The 26,132-nt window shown below is 45.3% G+C and overlaps 1 protein-coding gene across 1 annotated transcript in view; it reads right to left on the bottom strand.

Annotated features, from left to right (window-relative positions):
* Positions 1 to 26,132, bottom strand: part of LOC120990058 — a 165,155-nt gene that overhangs the window by 64,881 nt on the left and 74,142 nt on the right. Inside the window, exons 10-11 of the mRNA XM_040418568.1 lie at positions 23,475 to 23,671; positions 4,045 to 4,103 (exon numbers count right to left, since the gene is read on the bottom strand). Of these exons, the coding sequence (XP_040274502.1) occupies positions 4,045 to 4,103; positions 23,475 to 23,671 (256 nt within the window). The remainder of the gene's footprint in view (positions 1 to 4,044; positions 4,104 to 23,474; positions 23,672 to 26,132) is intronic.

Below are 26,132 nucleotides of genomic sequence, written 5' to 3'. Positions count from 1 at the left end.
GAATAACCCTATCAGGGAAACCTCGCTGTTTTAAAATGGGGGTTTCAACAGCCACACCGTCAAACGTAGTGATTATAAATGCTGATGGAAGGCAGGTCCCTGAGAGAGCAGATCGGCCCCGAGTGGAAGGGGCCACGGTGCGTCTCCTAGGAGGAGGATGACGTCGGAGTACCATGCCCGATGGGGCTAGTACGGGGTGATGAGGATCGCCTGGACGCCCTCCGTCTTGATCCTGCATAGAACACGCGGCAGAGGCGGAAACACATACACTAGAGAGAACCCATCCCACAGCGCTACCAGAGCATCTGCGGCGCATGCCTTGGGATCTCTTGTGCGAGAGAAGAAGGTAGGGAGCTTGTGGTTGAACCTGGACGCCATCAAGTCCACATCCGGACGACCCCACCAGAGACAGATCTGTTCAAACACTTCAGGGGGCAGGGACCATTCCCCCGGGTCCAGAGTCGTCCGGCCGAGGAAATCCGCTGCCCAGTTCTCCACTCTCGGAATGAACACTGCTGAAATAGCAGGGACATGAAACTCTGCCCACCTTAGGATTTTTGCCGACTCCCTCATCAATGCAGGACTGCGTGGTTGATATAAGCCACAGCCATGGCATTGTCAGATTGAATCCGTATTGGCTGGCCCTTCAGAAAAGGGGCCTAATGGAGAAGGAAGAGACGAATGGCCCGGAGTTCCAAGATGTTGATTGGCAGTTTGGACTCCGATTGAGACCATAAGCCCTGGACCGTCCTGGGAGGGAAGACTCCTCCCCATCCTTGAAGGCTGGCATCGGTGGTAATGATTGTCCACGAGACCGGGAGAAAACACTTCCCCGACTGCAAAGTCGGGGTCCAGAGCCACCACCTGAGAGCTAGCCGTATCTCTGTGGGCAGAACAATGTGACGGTCCAGGGACTCTGGAGATTTGTCCCAACGAGTCAGGATCGCCAGTTGGAGCGGACGGGAATGAAATTGTGCAAATGGAATCGCCTCGAAGGAAGCGACCATAGCCCCCAAGACTTGCATACAGCAACGGATAACAGGATTTTTGTACTCACCGTAAAATCCTTTTCTCGTAGGATGCATTGGGGGACACAGCACCATGGGTATATGCCCAGCTGCCACTAGGAGGCTGACACTAGAAGTAAAAAGTGTTGGCTCCTCCTATCCCACTGCAGATGCAGGAGCAAACCAGTAGGTAGAAAAGCAGTAGGAGCACAAGAAAAAACTGTAAGCCAACAAGTCCTAAACCAGAGAGGACCAGCAGAAAAAACTTAGCCACAAAAGGGTGGGATCTGTGTCCCCCAGTGCATCCTACGAGAAAAGGATTTTTACGGCGAGTACAAAAATCCAGTTTTCTCTTGAATGCATTGGGGGGACAGCACCATGGGACGTCCTAAAGCAGTCCACAAGGGAGGGTAGAAAAACAGCCATGCAACGCAATTAACTCACGGCTGCTTGCAGAACACTGTGACCCAAACTGGCATCAGCAGAAGCCAAGGAGTGGATGTGATAAAATTTGGAAAACATATGGACAGAGGCCCAGGTGGCGGCTTTGCAGATCTGGGAAGCAGAGGCCTGATGTCTAACCGCCCAAGAAGCCCCGACCGCCCTAGTGGAATGAGCGGTCAACCGAAAGGGAGGAACACGAAAGGGAGGAACTTAGGACTCCTTAACTGCCGACCTAATACGGGATATGGTGGCCCTGGAAGCCTCCAGGCCCTTGCGAGGACCTTCAGGGATCACAAAGAGGGAGTCCAACCGGCGGAATGACTCAGTCAACCGAAGATAGAGGCAAATCGCCCTAACAACATCCAAACGGTGAAGAAAACGCTCCCTAGGATGAGAGGGGTTAGGACAGAAGGACGGAAGAACAATCTCCTCATTAATGTGGAATGAGGACACCACCTTAGGGAGGAAGGAAGGGACCGGACGCAGAACCACTTTATCCTGATGAAACACTAAGAAAGGGGATCTGCAAGAGAGCGCAGCCAGTTCAGAAACTTTGCGAATAGAAGTAATCGCCACAAGAAAGGCGACCTTAAACGAGACAAAGGAAAGAGAAATATCCTGTAAAGGCTCAAAAGGAGAGGCCTGGAGAGCGTCCAGGACAATGTTTAAGTCCCACGGTTCCACAGGAGGACAAAAAGGCGGAACGCGGTGAGCGACCCCCTGCAGAAAAGTTCTCACTTGGCGGTGAGAAGCCAGGGGTTTCTGGAAAAGAACAGATAGGGCCGAAATCTGACCCTTGAGAGAGGCCAGCTGAAGGCCCTTATCAAAGCCCGCCTGGAGGAAAGACAAGACTCTGGGAATATAAAAGGTAGAGAGGGTGGAACTGAGCAGCCTCAGAACCAGGAAAAATAAGCCTTCCAGGTACAATGATAAATTCTTGAAGACTGGGGCTTGCGTGCGTGGAGCTTAGTCTGGATAACGGACTCAAATAGACTGCGGAACCTCAGAACCGCGGCCTCAACAGCCACGCCGTTAAACGCAGCTGATGTAAATAGCAGCAAGACCTGCAGGAAAAAAGCAGGTTGTGTCTGCCTCCTAAAGACAAAAAACTGGTTTGCTCCTGCATCTGCAGTGGGTATAGCCCAGATAGGAGGAGCCAACACTTTTTTACTTCTAGTGTCAGCCATTCGATGCTATCCACGTCCTCTTCCGTCCGGCAGAACCAGCAGGGTCACCCCTTCAGCCACTTGCACCTAGGTGGCAGGAAGCTGGAACAGAAGGCTTGGAGACATGGGTGACCCTTAGACTGGAGGGAAGAAGGGGAGCGAGGCTGCCCTGGTCCACAATGGCTTCTTAGGGGGAGGATAGTCGGTGAGGGAATCCGACACCGGCTATACACCCCGGGAAAACAGAGAGGCAGGCGACTGTTTCCCATCCTAAGGAGAAAGAAAAAGGGAAAAATTAAGAAAATCTTAATAAAAAACCGCCCTGCAATATGCAGGGAGGTCTGCCTCCTATGACACTAAGCTAAAAACTGATATGCTCTCTCCTGGCTGGGGAGGGTATAGCTGGCAGGGGAGGAGCTATCACTTTCTAGCCTAGTGTTGCCTCCTAGTGGCAGCAAGCAGCTAAACCCACGGTCCTGTGTCCCCCAATAATACGAGCGAGAAATATTACCACTACTTTGTAATTCATGTTACTGTATTTTTTGCTTTATAAGACACACTTTTTTCTCTCAAAAGTGGGGGGGAAATGGTAGTGCATGGTAAAAAGCAAATACTAATGAGCTCTTCCATTAAGTATTCACTAGCACACAGAAGGACCAGACAGTGGTGATCGAGCTCTGCTGTCTCATGACTGCATACAGCTGTGTGACGTCAGGTCACAGTGCAGCGCTGCAGGAAGAGCGTGCTAGATGTCCCAAGTAATAGCGTTGTCCGAACAAAGAGAGAAAGTTTTTATCTATTTTTTTTTTGTCTGATCTGAGGTCTGATTAACATTGTGGGGGCTCTGAACTGAGGTCTTATTAAGATTGGGGGTCTTATCTAAGGTCTGATTAACATTAGGGGGGCTGATCTGTGGTGCGATTAAGATTGGGGGTCTGATTTGAGGTCTGATGAGAATATCTTTTTTTTCTTCTTTTCCTCCTCTAAAACCTAGGTGCATTTTATGGTCTGGTGCGTCTTATATAGGGAAAAATACGGTAACCATGTACGGAATAACAAAATTTATTATACAAAAACATGTACAATGTACTGATGTACTACAGGTTCAAGAGGTCAAGCATGTGGCAAACATTTGTGAATGGCTTATATTTACTGTCAACGTAGTTTGATTTAGCACTTTTTCAGAAACTAAAATGGAAGTGAACTGCCTCTACAGTACGGTGCATAGAGCTACTCTTTATGCAGTTCTCTGACATTTTTACAAACCTAGAGGTTATATTACACTACTCAATGTTTGGTCAGTGCATGCACCTAATGATGATAGCATGTCCATAGGCACTTATTTGCATCGGCCTTATTTTACTTACAATGATATCGTACAAAACATATCTATTAACTATGTATACTGCTTTTTAAAAAGGGCAAACCTTATAAAATGAGGAAGGTTGCACTCCTCGGGCACCTTGGACAGAGACAGCTTCAGCGTCTGAGAAAGCAAAACACAACGGTGAGCTGGAATAAATTAGACTTCTATGCTTCTTTAAATAGTTCTTTATTTTGAAGATAAACAAATATATTACACTCAGGTACTCGGTTTAATCCACAGAAAGTGGCTAAACTCAACTAGTCAGTGAAATCATAAATTCTTTTTTTATGTATATTTTAGGAAACCTGCCACCTACTTCATGCTGCCCTCGCTCAGCATAGCATGCAGTAGTCACTCGCATGCTGATATCAAATTTACATTATACTTTCTGCAGTGTGCTGCCAGCACTGTAAGCAAGGAGTCTGGCATATTCATGAGCTGTGGTCTACCTTGCCCACTAGCCATTGATTGATAGCATTCTCCTATTACTGTGCATAAGGAGAAATCTGCCAACCAGAACCAAAACTCACTGACTGCATGCTGCAATTAATAACATATATATTTGGCCAAGTTACAGCATATTCACACATTGTAGACAAACTGTTGAAATCACTGTGACAGTGACTACTGCATGTGCAGATTCCAGGTCCATGTCCTAAGCCTGAAAAATGGTCAGTTTCATCAATTAAAACAATTTTACCAGCTCTGGGTTGATATTTTAAATATCAGCTAAACAGAACTCTTTGTAACTGCACATTATGGCACCTTTCTCCAGAGTGATCTCAGTGCCTAAGTAAGCAATTTATGGCAGCCTGTATTCTACCACACAAGTCACAAAACTGCTGAGAACAATCAGGTCTGTGTAGCCTGCTGCTAAATATTCCCTATTCACATACGTGATTGTACAGTGCATAAATCTGCACTTAATGACTTGTAATGACTAAGTGTAAACAGAATACCAGAAATTTTTGTAAATGTATTAAAAAGGGAAACATTTTAGATGTTTTTACACCCTACTTGGAGTTCACCTGTGGTAAATTCAGTTAACTGGACATGATTTGCAAAGACACATCCCTGTCTTTATAAGGTCTCACAGCTGACACAGCATATCAGAGCAAAAACCAAGCCATGAAGAGGAAAGATCTATCTGTAGAGCTTAGAGACAGGATTGTGTGGAGGCACAGATCTGGAGAAGGGTACAAATAAATTTCTGCTGGACTTAAAGGGGTATTCCCATCTTGGACATAGGGGCATATTGCAAGGATATGTCACCAATGTCTGATTGGTGTGGGTCCCACCTCTGGGACCCGCACCTATATTTACAACAGAGCCCACAATGTCCAGGAAGGTGCACTGCGTATGTGCGGCCACCCTCCAAACTAAGTAATCATGGGACTAAGTAATCATGGGAGAAGGGCGTTGGTAAGAAAGCTAACCAAGAACTCAATGGTCACTCTGGATGAGCTCAAAAGATACTGGGTGCAGAAGGACAGCGATCACTGCAGCACTGCACCAAACTTTTTTGGCAGAGTCACCAGAAAGAAGCCTGTCCTCAATAAAAAAGACACATCAAAGCCTAAAGGACTCAGACTATGAGAAACAAGATTCTCTGGTTTGATGAAAAAAAGGAAAGCTGTATGGAGCAAAGTTCAGAGATATTATTAATGAAAACCTGATCCAGAGTGCTTTGGACATCAGACTGGTCCAAAGGTTCACCTTCCAACAAGACAATGACCCTAAACACATAGCCAAGACAACACAGGAGTGGCGGAGGGACAACTCTATGAATGTCCTTGAGTGGGTCAGCCAGAGTCCCTGGCTTGAACCCAATCGAACATCTCTAGAGAGACCTGAAAATGAGCTGGCCACCTACGGTCCCCAACCTGAGCTTAAGGGAATCTGCAGAGAAGAATGGCAGAAAATCCTCAAATCCAGGTGTGCAAACCTTGTGGCATCATAACGAAGACTGGAGGCTGTAATTGCTGCAAAAAGGTGCTTCAACTTAGTATTTATTTTATACACTTATATAGTGCTACTATATTCCGCAGTGCTTTACAGACATTAGCATCAAGCTGTCCCCAATGGGGCTAACAATCTAAGTTACTGGACTAATGCAATATTTTAGTTGTTCCTTTTCAATACAATTAGCAAAGATTTTTAAAATATGTTTTCATGGATTTTCTCCCACACTCTAAAGGCTTACTGATAGGGATAGATTGTGAGCTCCATTGGAGACAGCAAGCAGTGATAATGTCTGTAAAGGGCTGCAGAATATGTAATCGCTATAATAGAGTAAAATAAATAAATAAAGTGAAAGGGTCTGAAGACTTTCCAAATACACTGTAGATGGTCTGCACACTGTAAGCAGCAAGGAAAAACAGTACCTTCCAACAGCCAAATGAGCAAAAAAGAAGGGAACTAGTAGCTGCAGCCAATGCTCTAATGTACAGAAGAGGTACATACAGCCAGGTCCATAAATATTGCGACATCGACACAATTGTAACATTTGTGGCTCTATACACCACCACAATCTATTTGAAATGAAACAAACAAGATGTGCTTTAAAGGGGTTGTCCGGGATTGGGGACATTGTTGTAAGGGTACAACAAGCACATAAATATTACATACATTCCTGTCCTACCTTTGCCAGAGTTTTCTGATGCCCTGTATTTCTTTCATAAATTCTCAGCCGGAAGTTCAGCTTTTCAAAGATTCAGTGACGTACCGACTCCTTACTGGTGTGCTAAGCCTCTTCCTTCCGCTTAGCAAGGAGCCCGGTGACGTCACCAGCACACAGGATCGTTCTGCAGCTAGCAAGGAGGCTGTCAGTAGGAGGGAAATGTCGGAGCTAAACCACGCCCCTCTGTGACATCACTGGGCACAGAGGGCGTTAGTCTGGGAGGAAGGAGGCAGTATTGGAGGAGGGAACTCGCCTCACTAAGGAACGCCCCCCTCTGCCGATGATGTCACCGGCCATAGAGGAGTGTTATTAGGAGTAGGAGGTTCTATTGGAGGCAGCAAACTATGCTATTTAGCATAGTGCACGCCTCCCATGGTCAGTTGCAATGAATGGGATGTGCTACAGCTCCCTGCCACTATTGTCTTTTATGCAATGCTAGCAGAGAGCAGATACATGGAAGCAGGGAGGGATTCAGTTTGTAGGCTTAGAAAAAGGTGGTTTTAGGGGAGGAATACTGATGAGGAGTATGAGTGGCAGGAGGCGGAATACTGATTAGGGGGAGTGGAAAGGCTTGTAAGATCCAGCTGCAGAGTCACGCAGCCTTGTGGGACCCATAAGGCAGTGTGGCCGGAAATGACATAGCACAGGAGCTGCTATGTAAACAATACTGACAGCAGTATTAGAGACTCATAGGAGCAAAGAGGATGAAAAAAAAAATACACAGAGCATCAGAATGACTTTACTGCGTAATATCAAGGTGATTATTAACGTTTTTAAAAATTACTTTGATCCCGGACAACCCCTTTAACTGCAGACTGTCAGGTTTATTTGAGGGTATTTACATCCAAATCAGGTTAACGGTGTAGGAATTACAACAGTTTGCATATGTGCCTCCCACTTGTTAAGGAACCAAAAGTAATGGGACAATTGGCTTCTCAGCTGTTCCGTGGCCAGGTGTGTGTTATTCCCTCATTATCCCAATTACAATGAGCAGATAAAAGGTCCAGAGTTCATTTCAAGTGTGCCATTTCATTTGGAATCTGTTGCGGTCAACTCTCAAGATGAGATCCAAAGAGCTGTCACTATCAGTGAAGCAAGCCATCATTAGGCTGAAAAAACAAAACAAACCCATCAGAGAGATAGCAAAAACATTAGGCATGGCCAAAACAACTGTTTGGAACATTCTTATAAGAAGGAACGCACCGGTGAACTCAGCAACACCAAAATACCAGGAAGAGCACGGAAAACAACTGTGGTGGATGACCGAAGAATTCTTTCCCTGGTAAAGAAAACACCCTTCACAACAGTTGGCCAGATCAAGAACACTCTCCAGGAGTGTGTGTCAAAGTCAACAATCAAGAGAAGACTTCACCAGAGTGAATACAGAGGGTTCACCACAAGATGTAAACCATTGGCGAGCCTCAAAAAACAGGAAGGCCAGATTAGAGTTTGCCAAACGACATCTAAAAAAGCCTTCACAGTTCTGGAACAACATCCTATGGACAGATGAGACTAATATCAACTTGTACCAGAGTGATGGGAAGAGAAGAGTATGGAGAAGGAAAAGAACTGCTCATGATCCTAAGCATACCACCTCATCAGTGAAGCATGGTGGTGGTAGTGTCATGGCGTGGGCATGTATGGCTGACAATGGAACTGGTTCTCTTGTATTTATTGATGATGTGACTGCTGATAAAAGCAGCAGGATGAATTCTGAAGTGTTTCGGGCAATATTATCTGCTCATATTCAGCCAAATACTTCAGAACTCATTGGACGGGGCTTCACAGTGCAGATGGACAATGACCCAAAGCATACTGCAAAAGCAACCAAACAGTTTTTCAAGGGAAAGAAGTGGAGTGTTATGCAATGGCCAAGTCAATCACCTGACCTGAATCCGATTGAGCATGCATTTCACTTGCTGAAGACAAAACTGAAGGGAAAATGCCCCAAGAACAAGCAGGAACTGAAGACAGTTGCAGTGGAGGCCTGGCAGAGCATCGCCAGGGATGAAACCCAGCGTCTATGCGTTCCAGACTTCAGGCTGTAATTGACTACAAAGGATTTGCAACCAAGTATTATAAAGTAAAAGTTTGATTTATGATTATTCTGTCCCATTACTTTTGGTCCCTTAACATATGCAAACTGTTGTAATTCCTACACCGTTCACCTGATTTGGATGTAAATACCCTCAAATTAAAGCTGACAGTCTGCAGTTAAAGCACATCTTGTTCGTTTCATTTCAAATCCATTGTGGTGGTGTATAGAGCCAAAAATGTTAGAATTGTGTTGATGTCCCAATATTTATGGACCTGACTGTAATACCTCAGTCTGCATAAGGAAATGCTCTCCATCGAATACTGAACTGTTAACACTTAAGCACTTTTTCCAAGGTGAGCTTTTACCTTCTGCACTAATTTTGGGTGAACAAAACAGATGAAAAACATAGCCTGAAAAGTTCAATTTCAGTTCATACAGTGTCCACAGGAAGTATGTACAGCACAGATAACTTCAATTAACAAAAATAATGAATGGCAAATGAAAAGACATTGACTTCCAATCTGCTTCTGTACGTGTCAAAGCACTTGAGTCTAAATTGTGTAAGGGATCTATGTTTTTACCATCCGCTCCAGAGAATGTTTAAAAAGTTCACAGGAAAGTTCATTTAGAGTTCAACCATGTTATATTAAGTTTTTGTCAAGGTAAAAGTTCATTGGGAGGTTAAAATACATTTCTTCACATCAACCCTGAAAAATACACTTGTGGCTATAAGTCAATAGAATATAGATCACTAGGTAAACATTTACATTCCCAATCTGTCTTCGGCTTTAAACCTAGTACATAGCCCATCAGATTTCAGATGGTAGTACATAAATCACTACATGCATATACACTTAGAGGAGTACAAAAAGTAATTTTAGGAAAATCAGAGTCTCTCATATGCAACTGAAGTGTCATAAATAACAAAACTGAAAGAAATAAAGCACACATATATTAGAGGTCATCTATAGGCTAGTATGTTCACATTAGCTTCCATCCCAACCTCTGCTGTTCCCTAGCCTGTTCATGGATGACATGAATGTCAGTGGAGGAGAGGAAGACCTAAAAAACCCAAGTCTTCATGGACAGCCTTACCCTCCATTTATTATGAAATCATTTAGCAGTTTAGTAGTCTGGGAAAGAAGCTGGTAGAGTTCTTTTTGCCTTGTATTATAAATGACCACATCAGCTGCCATCTATAGAAGGCCCTCAATTAAAAAAAACATGCATGGATATTCATTTATTTTTATTTTATGCATTTTATATAGCGCTACTATATTCCGCAGCGCTTTACATATATTATCATCCAACTGTCCCCAATGGGGCTCACAATCTAAGGTCCCCATCAGTATGTCTTTGGAGGGTGGGAGGAAACCGGAGTACCCGGAGGAAACCCACACAAACACGGGGAGAACATACAAACTCCATGCAGATGTTGTCCCACCACACAACAAGTTTAACTACTCACAATTAGGCCTCATGCACACGGCCGTTGTTTTGGTCCGCATGCGAGCTGCAGTTTTGGCGGCTCGGATGCGGACCCATTCACTTCAATGGGGCTGCAAAAGATGCGGACAGCACTCCGTGTGCTGTCCGCATCCGATGCTCCGTTCCGTGGTCCGTAAAAAATATATAACCTGTCCTATTCTCGTCCGCGCTTTGCGGACAAGAATAGGCAGTTATATTAAAGGCTGTCCGTGCCGTTCCGCAAACTGCGGAACGCACACAAGCGCCATACGTGTTTTGCGGATCCGCAATTTGCGGACCGCAAAACACACAACGGTCGTGTGCATGTAGCCTTATTGTCTCTTTTTATCACTCTCGAATAGTAGTTAGTGTTCGATATTACTCAGGGAAGAACTGGGAATTCTCTCCACAAAATACCTATCCAAAGCGTCCCACAAATCAACAAAACGTAGAATGGTGTTTCATTCAATCAGGGGCAGGGGGAGACAACCTTAGTGAGGTAAGAGCTCTATTACAGCAATACTATGGTAGTTTCTAAAGATCTACCTTGATAAAAAATCTTGACTGAATTTATCAGGAGGGGAACTTCTGAAGTCAGTTTTTTCTGAGTTACTGGAATTTTGGGCAAATGAAGCGTTGCACATTGCTTGATAAATTTGGAGCTTCTTTAGGCTACTTTCACACTGCCGTTTCTGGATCTGCCTGTGAGATCCATTTCAAGGCTCTCACAAGCGGCCCCAAAGCATTCTAAATGGATGCGGATCTGTTCAGAATGCATCAGTTTGGCTCCGTGCCGCCTCCATTCCGCTCTGGAGGCGGACACCAAAACGCTGCTTGCAGCGTTTTGGTGTCCGCCTGGCGGTGCGGAGCCAAACGGATCCCTCCTGACTTACAATGTAAGTCAATGGGGACGGATCCGTTTACAGTGATACAATATTGGTGCAATTGTAAACGGATCCGTCCCCCATTGACTTTCAATGTTAAGTCAGGACGGATCCGTTTGACTTACACTTAGACTAGTTATGCAGACGGATCCGTACTGAACGGATACCAGCGTTTGCATTTATAGGTGCGGATCCGTCTGTGCAGATACCAGACGGATACGCACCTAACGCAGGTGTGAAAGTAGCCTTAAACATTACAGTTTAATCTAGAAATGTTATTCAAATTTACATTAGGACAACTCTCCACTGGAGTAAAGATCACACCTACTTTTGCAAATTTTTGTTAAGTAAATAATGTTTTTACACGAAGATGTTTTGCTTATTTTTTGTGCCCACATATTCTAAGACAGTCATGCCCAACCTACGGCCCGCGGGCCATGGAGCGATAGAGCGCCCTGCTGTAGGAGAAGCCGGCGGGAGATGAAAGGAGGAGGGGCCAGCTCTTGGTGGTGTCGGGCACACGGCGCAAGCATGGCGGTACAGGATCTGACTGAAGCCTAAAGACCAGACATCAAGGTAGACCTGCAGAAGGTGGTGACAGCGCAGTATGTGATGTATACATGTGTGTAATGTATGTAGTGCAGTGTGTGATCATCACATACTTCACTACATACATTACACACATGTATACATCACATGCCCCCTCACAGTAATAATGCCAAGATATGTGCCCTCTTCACAGACTTAATGCTCACACATGCACCCTCACAGTAGTTATGCCCAGATATGTGCCCCCTCACAGTAATAATGCCAAGATATGTGCCCTCTTCACAGATGTAATGCTCACACATGCCCCCTCACAGTAGTTATGCCCAGATGTGCCCTCTTCACAGTAGTTATGCCCAGATGTGCCCTCTTCACAGTAGTTATGCCCTGATATGTGCCCTCTTCACAGTAGTTATGCCCTGATATGTGCCCTCTTCACAGTAGTTATGCCCTGATATGTGCCCTCCTCACAGTAGTTATGCCCTGATATGTGCCCTCCTCACAGTAGTTATGCCCTGATATGTGCCCTCCTCACAGTAGTTATGCCAGATATGTGCGCTCTTCACAGTAGTAATGCTCACTCGTGCCTCCTCACATCTCACAGTAGTGATACCCTGATATGTGCCCTCTTCACAGTAGTTATGCCCTGATATGTGCCCTCTTCACAGTAGTTATGCCCTGATATGTGCCCTCTTCACAGTAGTTATGCCCTGATATGTGCCCTCCTCACAGTAGTTATGCCCTGATATGTGCCCTCCTCACAGTAGTTATGCCCAGATATGTGCCCCCTCACAGTAGTTATGCCAGATATGTCCCCTCTTCACAGTAGTAATGCTCACACGTACCCCCTCATAGCGTTTGCATTTCTTTCTGGCAAAGCTACCTGGTTCTGGCCCGCAAAATTTATACCAAGTCTAGTGCGGCCCTCAGACGAAAAATGGTTGGGCACCACTGTTCTAAGAGAAAAGACACTGCATGTTTGCAGCACAATAACCTTATCACAGAAGAACATTTTCACTGGAGCAGATGGATGGATCAGGTTAATAACAGAAACAAAGAAGAGGCAACCAGTGACTCCTCATAGTTCAGCTAAAGCTGGCCTTACACTGGTGATTTTACCTTACACTGGTCACCCCTAATGACTTATTTCAACCACTTATTGCTGTCAGTCACCCTTTGTATGCGACACAAAAAATGGATTTTTGTACTTACCGAAAAATTCTCTCTCGTTGGATGCATTGGTGGACACTGCACCATGGGTATATGCCCAGCTGCCACTAGGAGGCTGACACTAGAAAGGAAAAGTGTTGGCTCCACCCAGATGGGCTATACCCTCTGCACAGACACTAAACTAACCAGTAGGTCCTAAAGCAGTAGGAGCATCAAAAAACCAGAGCGAAAAGTGAAACCAACATGTCTGAAACGACAGAGGACCATTAGAAAGAGGACCATTATCAAAGAGTCCCGGGAAACCCGGAAAACCTGAACAAAGAAAAAAACAAGGGCGGGATCTGTGTCCCCCAATGCGTCCAACGAGAAAAGGATTTTACGATAAGTATAAAAATCCAATTTTCTCATGAATGTACAGCACCATGGGACGTCCCAAAGCAGTCCCTGAGGGTGGGAAGAAACAGCCATGCGAAGAACCTAGTGCACAGCCGCTTGCAGAACCCTGCAACCCAAACTGGCATCAGCAGAGGCCAAGGAATGGATATGGTAGAACCTGGAGAAGGTGTGAACTGAGGCCCAGGTGGCGGCATTGCAGACCTAGGAAGCAGAGGCTAGATACCGGACCACCCATGATGCCCCGACCGCCCTAGTGGCTTCCTTGACAGCTGACCTAATCCAACATGAGATGGTAGCTTTGGAGGCTTGTAAACCCTTTACGTGAGCCCTCAGGGACGACAAAGAGAGAGTCAGAACGACGAAAGGACTCCATTAACTGTAGATACAGCCAGAGCGCTCATTCCACATCCAGACGTTAGAGAGACCGCTCTCTGGGATGAGAGGGGTTGGGACAGAATGAAGGCAGGACAATCTCCTCATTAATATGGAAGGAGGAAACCTTGGGAAGAAAAGAGGGAACTGGGCGCAGGACAACCTTGTCCTGGTGAAAAAAATAGAAAGTGGGACTGACAAGAGAGCGCCGCCAGATTGGAGTCTCTGCGAATGGAAGTAATCGTGACTAAAAAGGCAACCTTAAAGGAGACATAAGAAAGGGAGACCTCCTTCAAGGGCTCGAAGGGAGATGACTGAAGGGCATCTAGGAACAAATTCAAATCCCAGGGTCCACTGGGGAACGGAAGGGAGGGACGCGATGAGCCACCCCCTGAAGGAAAGTCTTAACTTGGGAACGAGAAGCCTAGGGCCTTTGGAAAAGAACAGACAGGGCCAAGACCTGACCTTTGAGAGAGGCCAGGCGGAGACCTTTCTCAAGGCTGGCCTGAAGAAAGGCAAGAATCCTAGGGATGGAAAAAAGGAGAGGGTAAACCTCCTATATCTCTTCCCTCCCCTTCTACTTCTTCCTCGGGTATTCAAACTCCTCAAAATGGATCGGGTTCCGGCGATATGGATGGCTCCGGACTTGCCCCGCAGGTAGTGGTACGCAGATCTAGTCTTCCTGCTCGCCGACGCCCCATGGCGGCTACCTCTGCGCCCCGACCTCCTTTCCCAAGGTCCGCTATTCCACCCCAGTTTACCTTGGCTTCATTTAACGGCGTGGCTGTTGAAGCTGCTGTCCTGAGATTCTGCGGTCTCTCCGAGTCAATCATCCAGACTATGCTTTATGCTCGTAAACCCTAGTGGGCCAGGATTTACCATCGTACCTGGAAAGCTTATTTTGCTTGGTGTGAATCTGCTGAGACTGAATTGGGACCACGGGAGCACCAAGGCGTCTACCGCCAGAGCCTGAGGATCCCGAGACCTGGCGACGGAAAGCAGAAGTTTGTGATTCAGACGGGAGGCGAAAAGATCCACGTCTGGGATTCCCCAACGCTGACAGAGCTGTTGAAACACCTCTGTATGGAGAGACCACTCGCCTGGCTCGAGACGTTGGCGACTGAGGAAGTCAGCTGCCCAATTGTCCGGTGCTGTAGACTGCGAAGAGAGCGGGCACCTGTCCCTCTGCCCAATGCAGGATGTGAAAGGCTTCCTTCAGGACCGCCGCGCTTCTGGTGCCCCCTTGCGGCTCAAATAAGCCATCGCAGTGGAGTTGTCCATCTGAATACGGACAGGATGACCACAGAGGAGATGAGTCCAACAGGACAGAGCTAGGTAAACGGCCCTGAGGATATTGATCTGTAGGGAGCACTCCCGCATCGACCACTGACTCTGGGCAGTGAGAGACCTGAAGACTGCCCCCCAACCTGTGAGGCTGGCATCTGTGGAGATCACTTGCCAACAGAGGGGAAGGAAGGATCTGCTGAGGGAGACGGTTAGCGGGTTCAGCCACCAGCGCAAGTCCTGGCGGACCTGAGGGGACAGGCGGATCGAGCGATCGAGGCCTGACGGAGACTTGTTCCACCTGGCAAGAATTGAGAGCTTAAGAGACCGGGTGTGGAATTGGGCAAAAGGAATTGCCTTGAAGGCGGAAACCATCCGGCCCAGAACGCGCATGCACACCCTGATGGACAGAGGAGACGGCTCGCGAAGGTGAGCCATCCCTGACTAGAGAGTCACTACCTTGTCCTGAGGACAGAACACTCAGCCAAGGCGAGTGTCGTGGACCATGCATAGGAATTCCATCCTCTAGGAACAAGGGAGGACTTGGGAGTGATTCACCAGCCAGCCGAACTGGGACAGCACGGACAGAGAAGTCCCTGGGAGGAGCAGAGGAGGCTGCAATTTGGGTAGGCAAGTGGTCCAGCGACTCAACCATGTATTGGGAGAGTCAGGCAAGGTTCCCTATGGCTTGAGACAGGGAAGAAGACACAGAAGGATTGGTCAGGGTGTCCTAAGAGGGTCTGGGGGCAAGGCACTGAGCACAAACAGGTTCAAGATGACCGCATGGCAACTTTTTATTACAACAGGCGCATGTATACTACGTGGCGACCCCGAGGGAGGGCTGGGGATGAAAGTCTTCTCTGGATGAGGGCTGAATGGGAGCCTGAAAAAAGGGAAAAGCAGCCATCCAGAGGCTGTCCTACAGGACCCCAGGTGCTGTGTCCCCAAAGAGGTGCTGCAGCAATCATAGGAAAGTGCAAAAGGGTATGCAGGAGGGATCTGGAGAGCGTCCCTCAGGAGTGCTGGCAAGATGGGGGCCCAGAGGAAAGATCAAGCAAAAACTAGGCAAACTCCGCCCACAGGCAAAAGTCTGCGCTTAACTGGGACCGAGAGAATTGGGGAGGGGCCAAGAAAAAAGCCCGGGAAGCAGCGAGGGGGAGACGAGAAGGGTGCGGCCTAGGTAACGGAAAAGCCGGGGCCTCGATTAAAGGGGTATTCCCATCTCATTGATCCTATTTTAATTTGTTATAGAAGTGCCTGTGAGCATTTTTGTAATTATGTTACTTTAGCATATCCCTACTTATCTTGGAAAAAATCTTTCAATCCTACCCCACTGTTATCTTCTGGTATCCACTAGATACGGCCACCGCTTGTTTGCCACATCAGTGGGCCGCGCCTGTGTAGAACACATTTTCTTCCCCCGGCCGGGCCGCACATTGCTGTCTTGAACGCGCTTATCGCTGTCTTGAACGTGCACGCCGCCGCGCATGCGGCATGGTGACTTCTTCCTGTCCAGTATAGTACAGAGCCGCGAACGCGCATGCCGCCGTGCACGCGCAATGGTGACTTTCTGGCTGAGTATAGTACAGAGACGCGCATGCTCTGTATATAGTGCAGCTCAGTACTATACTCGGCCAGGAAGAACTCTCCATTGCGCATGCGCGCCGGCATGTGTGTTCACGGCTCTGTACTATACTGGTCAGGAAGAAGTCACCATGGCGCATGCGCGGCAGCGTGCATGTTCAAGACAGTGATGCGCGACCCGGCAGGGACAAGCCTTCGATCAAGCTCACTAAGCCCGCCCAGCCTCACAAGCCGGAAACCAGGACGTGAACAGCGCAGCTCGCAGCAGGTGAGTATGAAATTGCTAGATTGGACAACCCCTTTAATGGAGCGGCCTAAAAAGGAGCGCCGTTGGCGGGACAGAACCGCGGGAGACCGGAGGCCCTCCGGAAGGAAAAAAAAAAAAGGTGTGGGGGGGGGGGCTCCTTAGGAGAAGAGACGCTCAGGGAGGAAAAAACGGGGCAAATAGAGCACCAGGGCCGGATGACAAGGCAGAGAAAATGCAGACCAGTCCCAGGCAGAAGCCAGGGACTAAAGTAGAAGAAGGCCAGGGAGAGGTTATAAGTGGCCAGGGATGTGAAGGCTTACCAGGACGCAGGGGAGAATGCTCACCATCCAGTGTCTTCAGGCGATGCAGGGTCACCCCTTCGGCAAACTCGCACACATGTGGGATTGCCGGCATGCCACTGCGGATGCAGTAATGGGGGACTGGGTGACCGGCGAGGCACCCAGAGTACGCGCCCGCAGGGGGTGCAACTAAAGTGGATATCCACGATGGAGCCCCATCCTGCAGCAAGCCGAGACCTGCAGAAGAGAAAAAAAGAATAAAATAAAATAGAAAATAAAAAGCAGCAAGACCTGCAAAAAAACTGAGCAGGTCATAGTATCTGTGCAGAGGGTATAGCCCATCTGGGTGGAGCCAACACTTTTCCTTTCTAGTGTCAGCTGGGCATATACCCATGGTGCTGTGTCCCCCCAATGCCATTCACAAGAAAGATTGCAATGTCAGATACATGTAAAGCTGTTTGTACCAAACAGATTTGCACCTTATCATTTTAAAGGGGTTCTCTTGGTTTTTAATATTGATGACCTATCCCGTCTCTCTTCCTGCTCGCTGCTGCTATGTCTATGGCAAAGCAGCAGCAAAGCAGGAAGAGAGAAGGAAGACAGCACCTGTTGGACCCCCACCGATCTGATATTGATGACCTATCCTGAATATAGGTGATCAATATTAAAAGCATGGAGAACCCCTTTAACCTTTATTCATCCAGAATAACAACCATTTCATACCAAACCATTAAAGATGGTTCAAGGAACTCATACAGAAGAGAACTGAGAAAGCTTTGCATCCATGGCCACCTTTCCACACAGTGCATCTGGCAAATGGGGCTCCATTCTTGATATAGATGTGGGTCCCAGAGATGTGACCCGCATTTATCAGACTTTTATTACATAGTCTGTGGAAAGGCTGAGATGGAAATACCCCTTTAAGTGCAGTTATTTTCTCTTCTTATCATCGGTGAATTATTCTATGTGGTTTATGTACTTTGTGTAGTTGATAGCTTTGATGGAAAATGCGATGAAGGTCATTTCACTGACCCTAGGCTTATTTCAAGCTTTCATAGTTCATCAAAAACATTATTCTCAATATGATAAACCCATAGCTTTTTATTATGGGTTAAATGAGGGAGAAAAAAAATATCTGAAGAAACAAATCTGAAAGTCTCTTGCAAGATTCAACCGTGGGATCTTTACATGCAAGGCTGACCACTTACCTCCAGGATACAGCCTGATCATATTGGAGGACTGTGTTTTTTTTCTATAGACAGCTAACACATATTACTGGTTTCATTATTATCATATATTGTGCTTGTGAATAAAGCAGTAATATGTATATTAGCTTTCTAAGCATAGAAATCTACTTTTCTCAACATGGTAAGGCTATAGTAAGAAGTGTGCATGATATCTATTAAGGTTCAAATAGCCTAAGGCTAATGGATTCCCGTTTCTGGTCATTTAAAACATACGTTTATTTCATTTTATTAAGACTGGTATAAATCGGGAAGAAAGAAAAAGATTTAAAAATTGAAGTGCTGGTGAACTCTGCAGCTGGGGATATAGGTTACTTCACCTATATACTATGCCTGCTCGAATGTAACTATCCGTGTCGTGGCAGTTATTTAAACTGATTTTTTTCAGATCTCCGCTTTCCGCCTATTTGTCCTGCTAGCTGGGATCTTAAATCTGTATCTATATAAGTCACATTCGGGGAGGCAGCATGTCTATTGAGGTTTGTCTCATCCCTAACTTCACTTTGTTTGTGCTCTAATATAGCACCCTGCCGCTTGTGTGTTTTGCACGAGGTGTCTGCAGTACACCAAGTGCGATCACTGAGTTTCAGCCACACTTAAACTAAAAGCTGGATTGCAGCTCCCCCAACATGTTTCGCCACAGATGTGGCGTCTTCAGGGGAAATGGAGCTACTGTCAACACGAGCGCCATCCGAGCCAGTGTTTTTAACTACCGTGGGTGGGTCTTTACTCATCGGATGTCCAATCAGTATCCGGCGCTCATGTGGTAATAGTGCAATCTGACCAATCGCCTCAGTCAGCGCTAATTCGTCAAGCTTACGTGTCGCCAGTATCTTCAAAGTCCATGCGCATGCGCGAAAACTTTTAATTTTGTTTAAGATCGTGAGTTTCTTCTGCGCATGTACTATGGATCGAATACACTTATCCATCAGTTCGTTTCCGGGAGGCTAAGTGGCTGCGCATGCGCTATATCTTGGAAGACTGATTCGTAATGAAGATGAAGATGCCACTCCGCATGAATTACCACTTAGTCTCCGTCCTAGCCTTTGGAATAAGAAGGGGAGATAGAGGTAGGGACTTAGAGATTTTTTTACCCACATTTATCCTATATATTTACTCCCCTAACATTCAGAGGCACCTCTCTTATTACGCCTTGTTATGACGTAATACATAGTGAATATATATCCCTCATATTCTCTCCACCAGTGTGATTTTTATTAATATATATATATACATACATACACACACACACACATATACTATAACACATAGGATAAATGTGTAAGATCATGTGTTATAGTATACATATACACTCACCTAAAGAATTATTAGGAACACCTGTTCTATTTCTTATTAATGTAATTATCTAGTCAACCAATCACATGGCAGTTGCTTCAATGCATTTAGGGATATGGTCCTGGTCAAGACAATCTCCTGAACTCCAAACTGAATGTCAGAATGGGAAAGAAAGGTGATTTAAGCAATTTTGAGCGTGGCATGGTTGTTGGTGCCAGACAGGGCTGTCTGAGTATTTCACAATCTGCTCAGTTACTGGGATTTTCATGCACAACCATTTCTAGGGTTTACAAAGAATGGTGTGAAAAGGGAAAAACATCCAGTATGCAGCAGTCCTGTGGGCAAAAATCCCTTGTGGATGGTAGAGGTCAGAGGAGAATGGGCCGACTGATTCAAGCGGATAGAAGAGCAATGTTGACTGAAATTACCACTCGTTACAACCGAGGTATGCAGCAAAGCATTTGTGAAGCCACAACACGCACAACCTTGAGGCGGATGGGCTACAACAGCAGAAGACCCCACCGGGTACCACTCATCTCCACTACAAATAGGAAAAAGAGGCTACAATTTGTGCAAGCTAACCAAAATTGGACTGTTGAAGACTGGAAAAATGTTGCCTGGTCTGATGAGACTCGATTTCTGTTGAGACATTCAAATGGTAGAGTCCGAATTTGGCGTAAACAGAATGAGAACATGTATCCATCATGCCTTGTTACCACTGTGCAGGCTGGTGGTGGTGGTGTAATGGTGTGGGGGATGTTTTCTGGGCACACTTTAGGCCTCTTAGTGCCAAATGGGCATCGTTTAAATGTCACGGGCTACCTGAGCATTGTTTCTGACCATGTCCATCCCTTCATGACCACCATGTACCCATCCTCTGATGGCTACTTCCAGCAGGATAATGCACCATGTCACAAAGCTCGAATCATTTCAAATTGGTTTCTTGAACATGACAATGAGCTCACTGTACTAAAATGGCCCCCACAGTCACCAGATCTTAACCCAATAGAGCATCTTTGGGATGTGGTGGAACGGGAGCTTCGTGCCCTGGATGTGCATCCCTCAAATCTCCATCAACTGCAAGATGCTATCCTATCAATATGGGCCAACATTTCTAAAGAATGCTATCAACACCTTGTTGAATCAATGCCACGTAGAATTAAGGCAGTTCTGAAGGCAAAAGGGGGTCCAACACCGTATTAGTATGGTGTTCCTAATAATTCTTTAGGTGAGTGTATATATAAAAAATAAAAATCACACTGGTGGAGAGAATATGAGGGATATATATTAACTATGTATAAACGTCATAACAAGGCGTAATAAGAGAGGTTCTCTGAATGTTGGGGGAGTAAATATATAGGATAAATGTGTAAGATCATATTTACTCCCCCAACATTCAGAGGCACCTCTCTTATTACGCCTTGTTATGACGTTAATACATAGTGAATATATCTCCCTCATATTCTCTCCACCAGTGTGATTTTTATATGATATCTACACACCAGGACACAGCTCTGCCCTCAGCATGTAGATGTCTAGCCCTGTCAATCAAGGGGAGGGAGAATGTGCAGAGCACAGAGGTATTACAGAAGCAATGCTCCAAGGATCCAGCCCACACCCTGGGGCTCCAACTTTTGCATCTGCATATAAATAAAAATGCAGATATCTCTGTTTAGCATACAGACAAAAGAAAAGTATTGTTTTAATCAGCATGATGAGCCCTACCAGGCAGTATGCCTGGTTAAATAGCATTGATCATGCTGATAGAGCCTCTTTAATATAAGCTAAAAACAACACGAGTAAGCACAAAATGCTAAAATAGTTATTCAAAGCATATATCACCCATGTGATAAAGTAATTGACCACCTAGTGTAATAACTGGTTGGCCACAATTGGCAGTAACAATTGCAAATAATTCAAACAATTGTAATAATGTGCAATGAGTCTTTTCCATCACTGTGGAGGAATTCTGTCGCACTCTTCTCTGCAAGATTGTTTTAATTCCTCTACACTGGAGGGTTTTCAAGCATGAATTACCCATTCAAGGTGTTGTTACAGCATCTCAATGGGATTTAAGTTAGGACTTTGACTCGGCCCTTAATCTTGTTTCTTGTGAGCCATTGAGAGGCAGACTTGCCTTGTCTGGTTTGGATAATTGTCCTGCTGCATAACTCAACTGTGTTTGAGCTTTAGGTCAAAATTTGATGGGCAGACATTGTCCTTTAGGATTTTCTGATGGCAGGGGCTGACTGGACATAGACCCTACAGGGAAACTTCCCGGTGGGCTGATGTCCAGGGAAGGAGGGCTGCCTGAGCCCTCCTCACGGCCATCAGCCAGGTAAGTAATGATCTGACGCCAGCCGTATTGCCATCCTGAGGCAACTAGAGTAGGACAGAATGTGGTAGCTGGCTGTGCCACCACAGAATGGCGTTTTTGGGAAGGTATTTTGTGCTGCTGGGTGGTATAATGTGCCACAATATGGTATTGCTGGCCCTATCTACTTATGTTGGCCCTGCCTTCTGTCAATTTGGACCAGACTACAAAATGGGGCCTCTTTTAGTTGTTTTTTTCTAGGGCAACTTTAAATTCCCAGTCTGCCCCTGTCTGATAGAGAGCAGAACTCATGGTTCCAGAAATTAAGACAAGTCATCCAGATGTTGCAGAAGCAAAGCAGTCATTGACCATGACACTATCACCACCATGTTTAACTGTTGGTATAATGTTATTATGGTCAAATGTGACATACCTTTGTGCCTAATGTAACGTGACCTACTGTAATTTTTCCAAAGTTCCACCTTTGACAAATAAGTTCACAGAATATTAACTTAAAAGTGGTACACTACATTGTCCAAAAGTTCATTTATTTCAGTACTGAAACTGAAATACTGAGACAATTTAAAGGCTCAGATACCCTTTGCTCAGGGGATATGGGTTAATTAGCTGACTAGAGTGCGACACTTTGAGCCTAGAATATTGAACTTTTTCACAATATTATCATTTTCTGAGATTGTGAATTTGGGGTTTCATAAGCTATAAGCCATAATCATCCAAACTATAACAAATAAAGGCTTGAAATATCTCGCTTTGCAGGTAATGAGTCTATCTCATATATTAGTTTCACCTTTTAAGTTGCATTACTGAAATAAATGAACTTTGCACGATATTATAATTTTTCGAGTTTCACCTTAGATGATTTTTGCAAATGCAATACAAGCCTCTGTGTTCTTCTCAGTAGTGGTCTGCATCATACAATTCTCCTATTTGTGGAATTATGTACATTGCCCTTAAAGGGGTGGGCTTATTGCAACCTTAAAGGGGTGGGCCCATTGCATACATTGGGGGCATATCTCTGCCACCAATATCTGATAGGTGCAGGACCTGCACCTATCTCAGAATGGCTGCCCTCAAATAATTTCTATGGGTGTGGGGCGAGCACTGCATCATCTATTTCTGTCAGCCCCACAGAAGTGAATGGAGCGATTGGCAGCGCTTGTGTGGTGTGCTTCCCATTAATTTCTATGGCACTTCCGAAAATAGCGCGCTCTGCTATTTTCAGCACTCTCATACAAATGAATGGAGGGTGGCTGTGCATGCAGGTCCGCTCTTCTTCACTTGGTAGGCTCTGTTCTAGAGATAGGTGTGGGTCCAAGAGGTGGGACCTGCACCTATAAGACATTGGGGTCATATCCTTGCAATATGCCCTAATGTATGAAAAGGGCCAACCCCTTTAACCGAGGCAGGTGAAGCCTGCAGTTCTTTAAATATTCACATGGGTTCTTTTGTGGTCTCTTGGATGAGTGGTTGATGTGTTCTTAGTGATATTTTGGCAGGTCATTGAAAAACAGCATTTTGTGTTCTGAACATTCAAGCAAATCATTTTTCACAGCACTGTAATCTGTTTTCAAACCATACCGAAATATTCTTCTAAATATATGTTGGGATAATATAATAATATAATGCGAGATGCTATTAAATCTACATACCTTGAAGTTCACTTATAAAAACATGAGATAAATCACAGGATACATCTGGAAGAAGATAGTGCTCAGGATCACCAATTTCATAAACTAATTGCTCAGCAACAGTGCCAAAAGAGATAAGTCCTCCAGTTTCCTGAGGCTTTGATATAGTAAACTTCCCATCTGAGGTACACTCCACTATTGGAAAGCCAATATTATGCCTGGTAAGAAAAGCATCAAATCTCACTTTGGAGAGAAGGGAAGATACAAGTAACAGTTCAATAAATTACAGAATATATAGAAAATGCATGGAAAATAAATAATAGTATAGTATAAAATACTACAGTACCAAAGTCCTTAGCAAACTTTGCTAGGGATACTCAGCTTTCTGGGATTCCTTATATCTCATCTAGCTTTCCCAGGAGCCTAGTACACATATGGGAGGGATCTTGGGGAAATAGAACAACACTCCCAACACTTTTCCTGTCTCACACAACGGCTAGATAATTTTGTTTAAAGAGGACCTGTCACCACTCCTGACAGGCCTGTTTTAATAGCTACATGCATTCCCTATGACATAACAATTCTGGAGCATCTATTCTTATGGCTCTATGTTATGCCGTTCCTTTATTATTTCTACTAGAAGTTATGAATGAATTCCTAGCAGTCTGCAGTAAGGGTACAGAGGGGGGGTAACCAGATGGGGTGTGTCCCTGCATAGTCTCACTCGATCCAGTCAGTTCGGTCATTGTCAGACTGTGCAGGTACACACCCCCAACTACTGGTTGAAATAATACAGGAATGGCGCAACACAGAGCCATAAGAATAGATGCTCCACAATTGTTATTACATGGGAAATGTATGAAGCTATTAAAACAGGCATGTCAGGAGCGGTGACAGGTCGTGTTTAAGGCTACATGCACACGACATGCAATGTAAACATTTTTAACGGCCATCACACGTCTGTTTTAAGACCAATGGTAGTCTATGGGGTTATTCACACGGCAGTTTTTTTGACTCAGTAAAAAACGGACGTAAAAAAATAGAACAGGTTATATCTCGTTTGTTTTTCAATGACAGACTACCCCCATACAATTGAATGGGTCCAATTTTAACATCCGCCTGTCAGAAAGGCATCAGTGAAATAAACGTCCATTAAAAATGTCAGTTTGCATGTGCATGTCGTGTGCATGTAGCCTAACAGAATTTTACCCCAGAATTATGGCCCAATTGTGATAGTAAATAGCACCTATTAGGTCACACCCTTTTCCTGGTAAGTGGCATTAGTAAATGTGGGCCACTGTTTATGCAGGAACATTTCAGAGTGGTTTAGTCTCAAAAAGGCCAATAACATTTTACTGTTTTTCCTAACCACTTCACGTCTGGGCCATTTACCCCCTTCCTGACAGAGCCTAATTTTGCAAATCTGACCAGTGTCACTTTATGTGGTAATAACTTTGGAACGCTTTTACTTATCCAAGCCATTCTGAGATTGTTTCCTCGTGACACATTGTACTTCATGACAGTGGCAAATTTGAGTCAATATATTTCAGCTTTATTTATAAAATAATCAAAATTTACAAAAAATTTCGAAAAATTCGCAATTTTTAAAGTTTTTACTTCTCTGCTGTTAAAACAGAAAGGGATACCTCATAAAATATTTATTACCATATTTTGCGCCCTATAAGACACACCTATGTTTTTGAGGAGGAAAATAAGAAAAATATATATTTTTTTTACCAAAAGGTGTGCTTTTGGTGGGTTTTGAACTAATGGTGGTCTGTGCATGACACTATTATGGGGGATCTGTGGATGACGCACTGTTATGGGGGATCTGTCGATGGGACTTTTATGGAGAGAAGCATCTGTGGATGGCACTATTATGGGGTGGGGGATCTGTGGATGGCACTATTATGGAGTGGGGGATCTGTGGATGACACGGTTATGGGGGAGATCTGTGGATGACACTGCTAGATATGTGTTATTCACAGATTCCCCCCCATAACATTGTCCCCCAATACACCGGCCGCTCACAACAGTATTTCTTAACCGTAATCCTTAGCCTCTTAATAACTTTACCTAAAGTTGCTCTCTCCCCCGTATCAGCACTTACTAACGAGCATCCGGAGCAGGCAGAGCGGCTGGCAGCGTAACGTCACTCACTGACGTCGCGCGCCTGCTCCTCCCGCTTCACTCATAAAGTGGGAAAAGCAGGCGCGCGACGTCAGTGAGTGACGTAACGCTGCCAGCTGCTCTGCCTGCTCCGGATGCTCGTTAGTAAGTGCTGATACAAAGGAGAGCGCAACTTTAGTTAAAATTATTAAGAGGTTACGGATTACGGTTTAGCAATACTGTTGTGAGCGGTGGGGCCCGTTGTAAGAGAACAGTGACTGCACAGGACCCCGCCGCAAGTTCCCGGACTCTGGCCCCTCCTCCCTCCCCGCTGATACATCGCAGTCTGCGATTATGCAGCATCACAGACTGCGATGTAAAATGGCAGCATTCGCCCCATAAGACGCAGGGGCATTTTCCCCCCACTTTTGGGAGGGAAAAAGTGCGTCTTATGGGGCAAAAAATACGGTACTTACCATTCCCCATATGTCTACTTTATGTTGGCATTATTTTGTAAATGTCATTTTATTTTTTTAGGACGCTAGAAGGCTTAGAATTTTAGAAGCAATT

Source organism: Bufo bufo, chromosome 2 (genome assembly GCF_905171765.1).
Source record: "Bufo bufo chromosome 2, aBufBuf1.1, whole genome shotgun sequence".
Lineage (NCBI taxonomy): Eukaryota > Metazoa > Chordata > Amphibia > Anura > Bufonidae > Bufo > Bufo bufo.
This window is presented reverse-complemented; position numbering and strand designations above follow the sequence as displayed.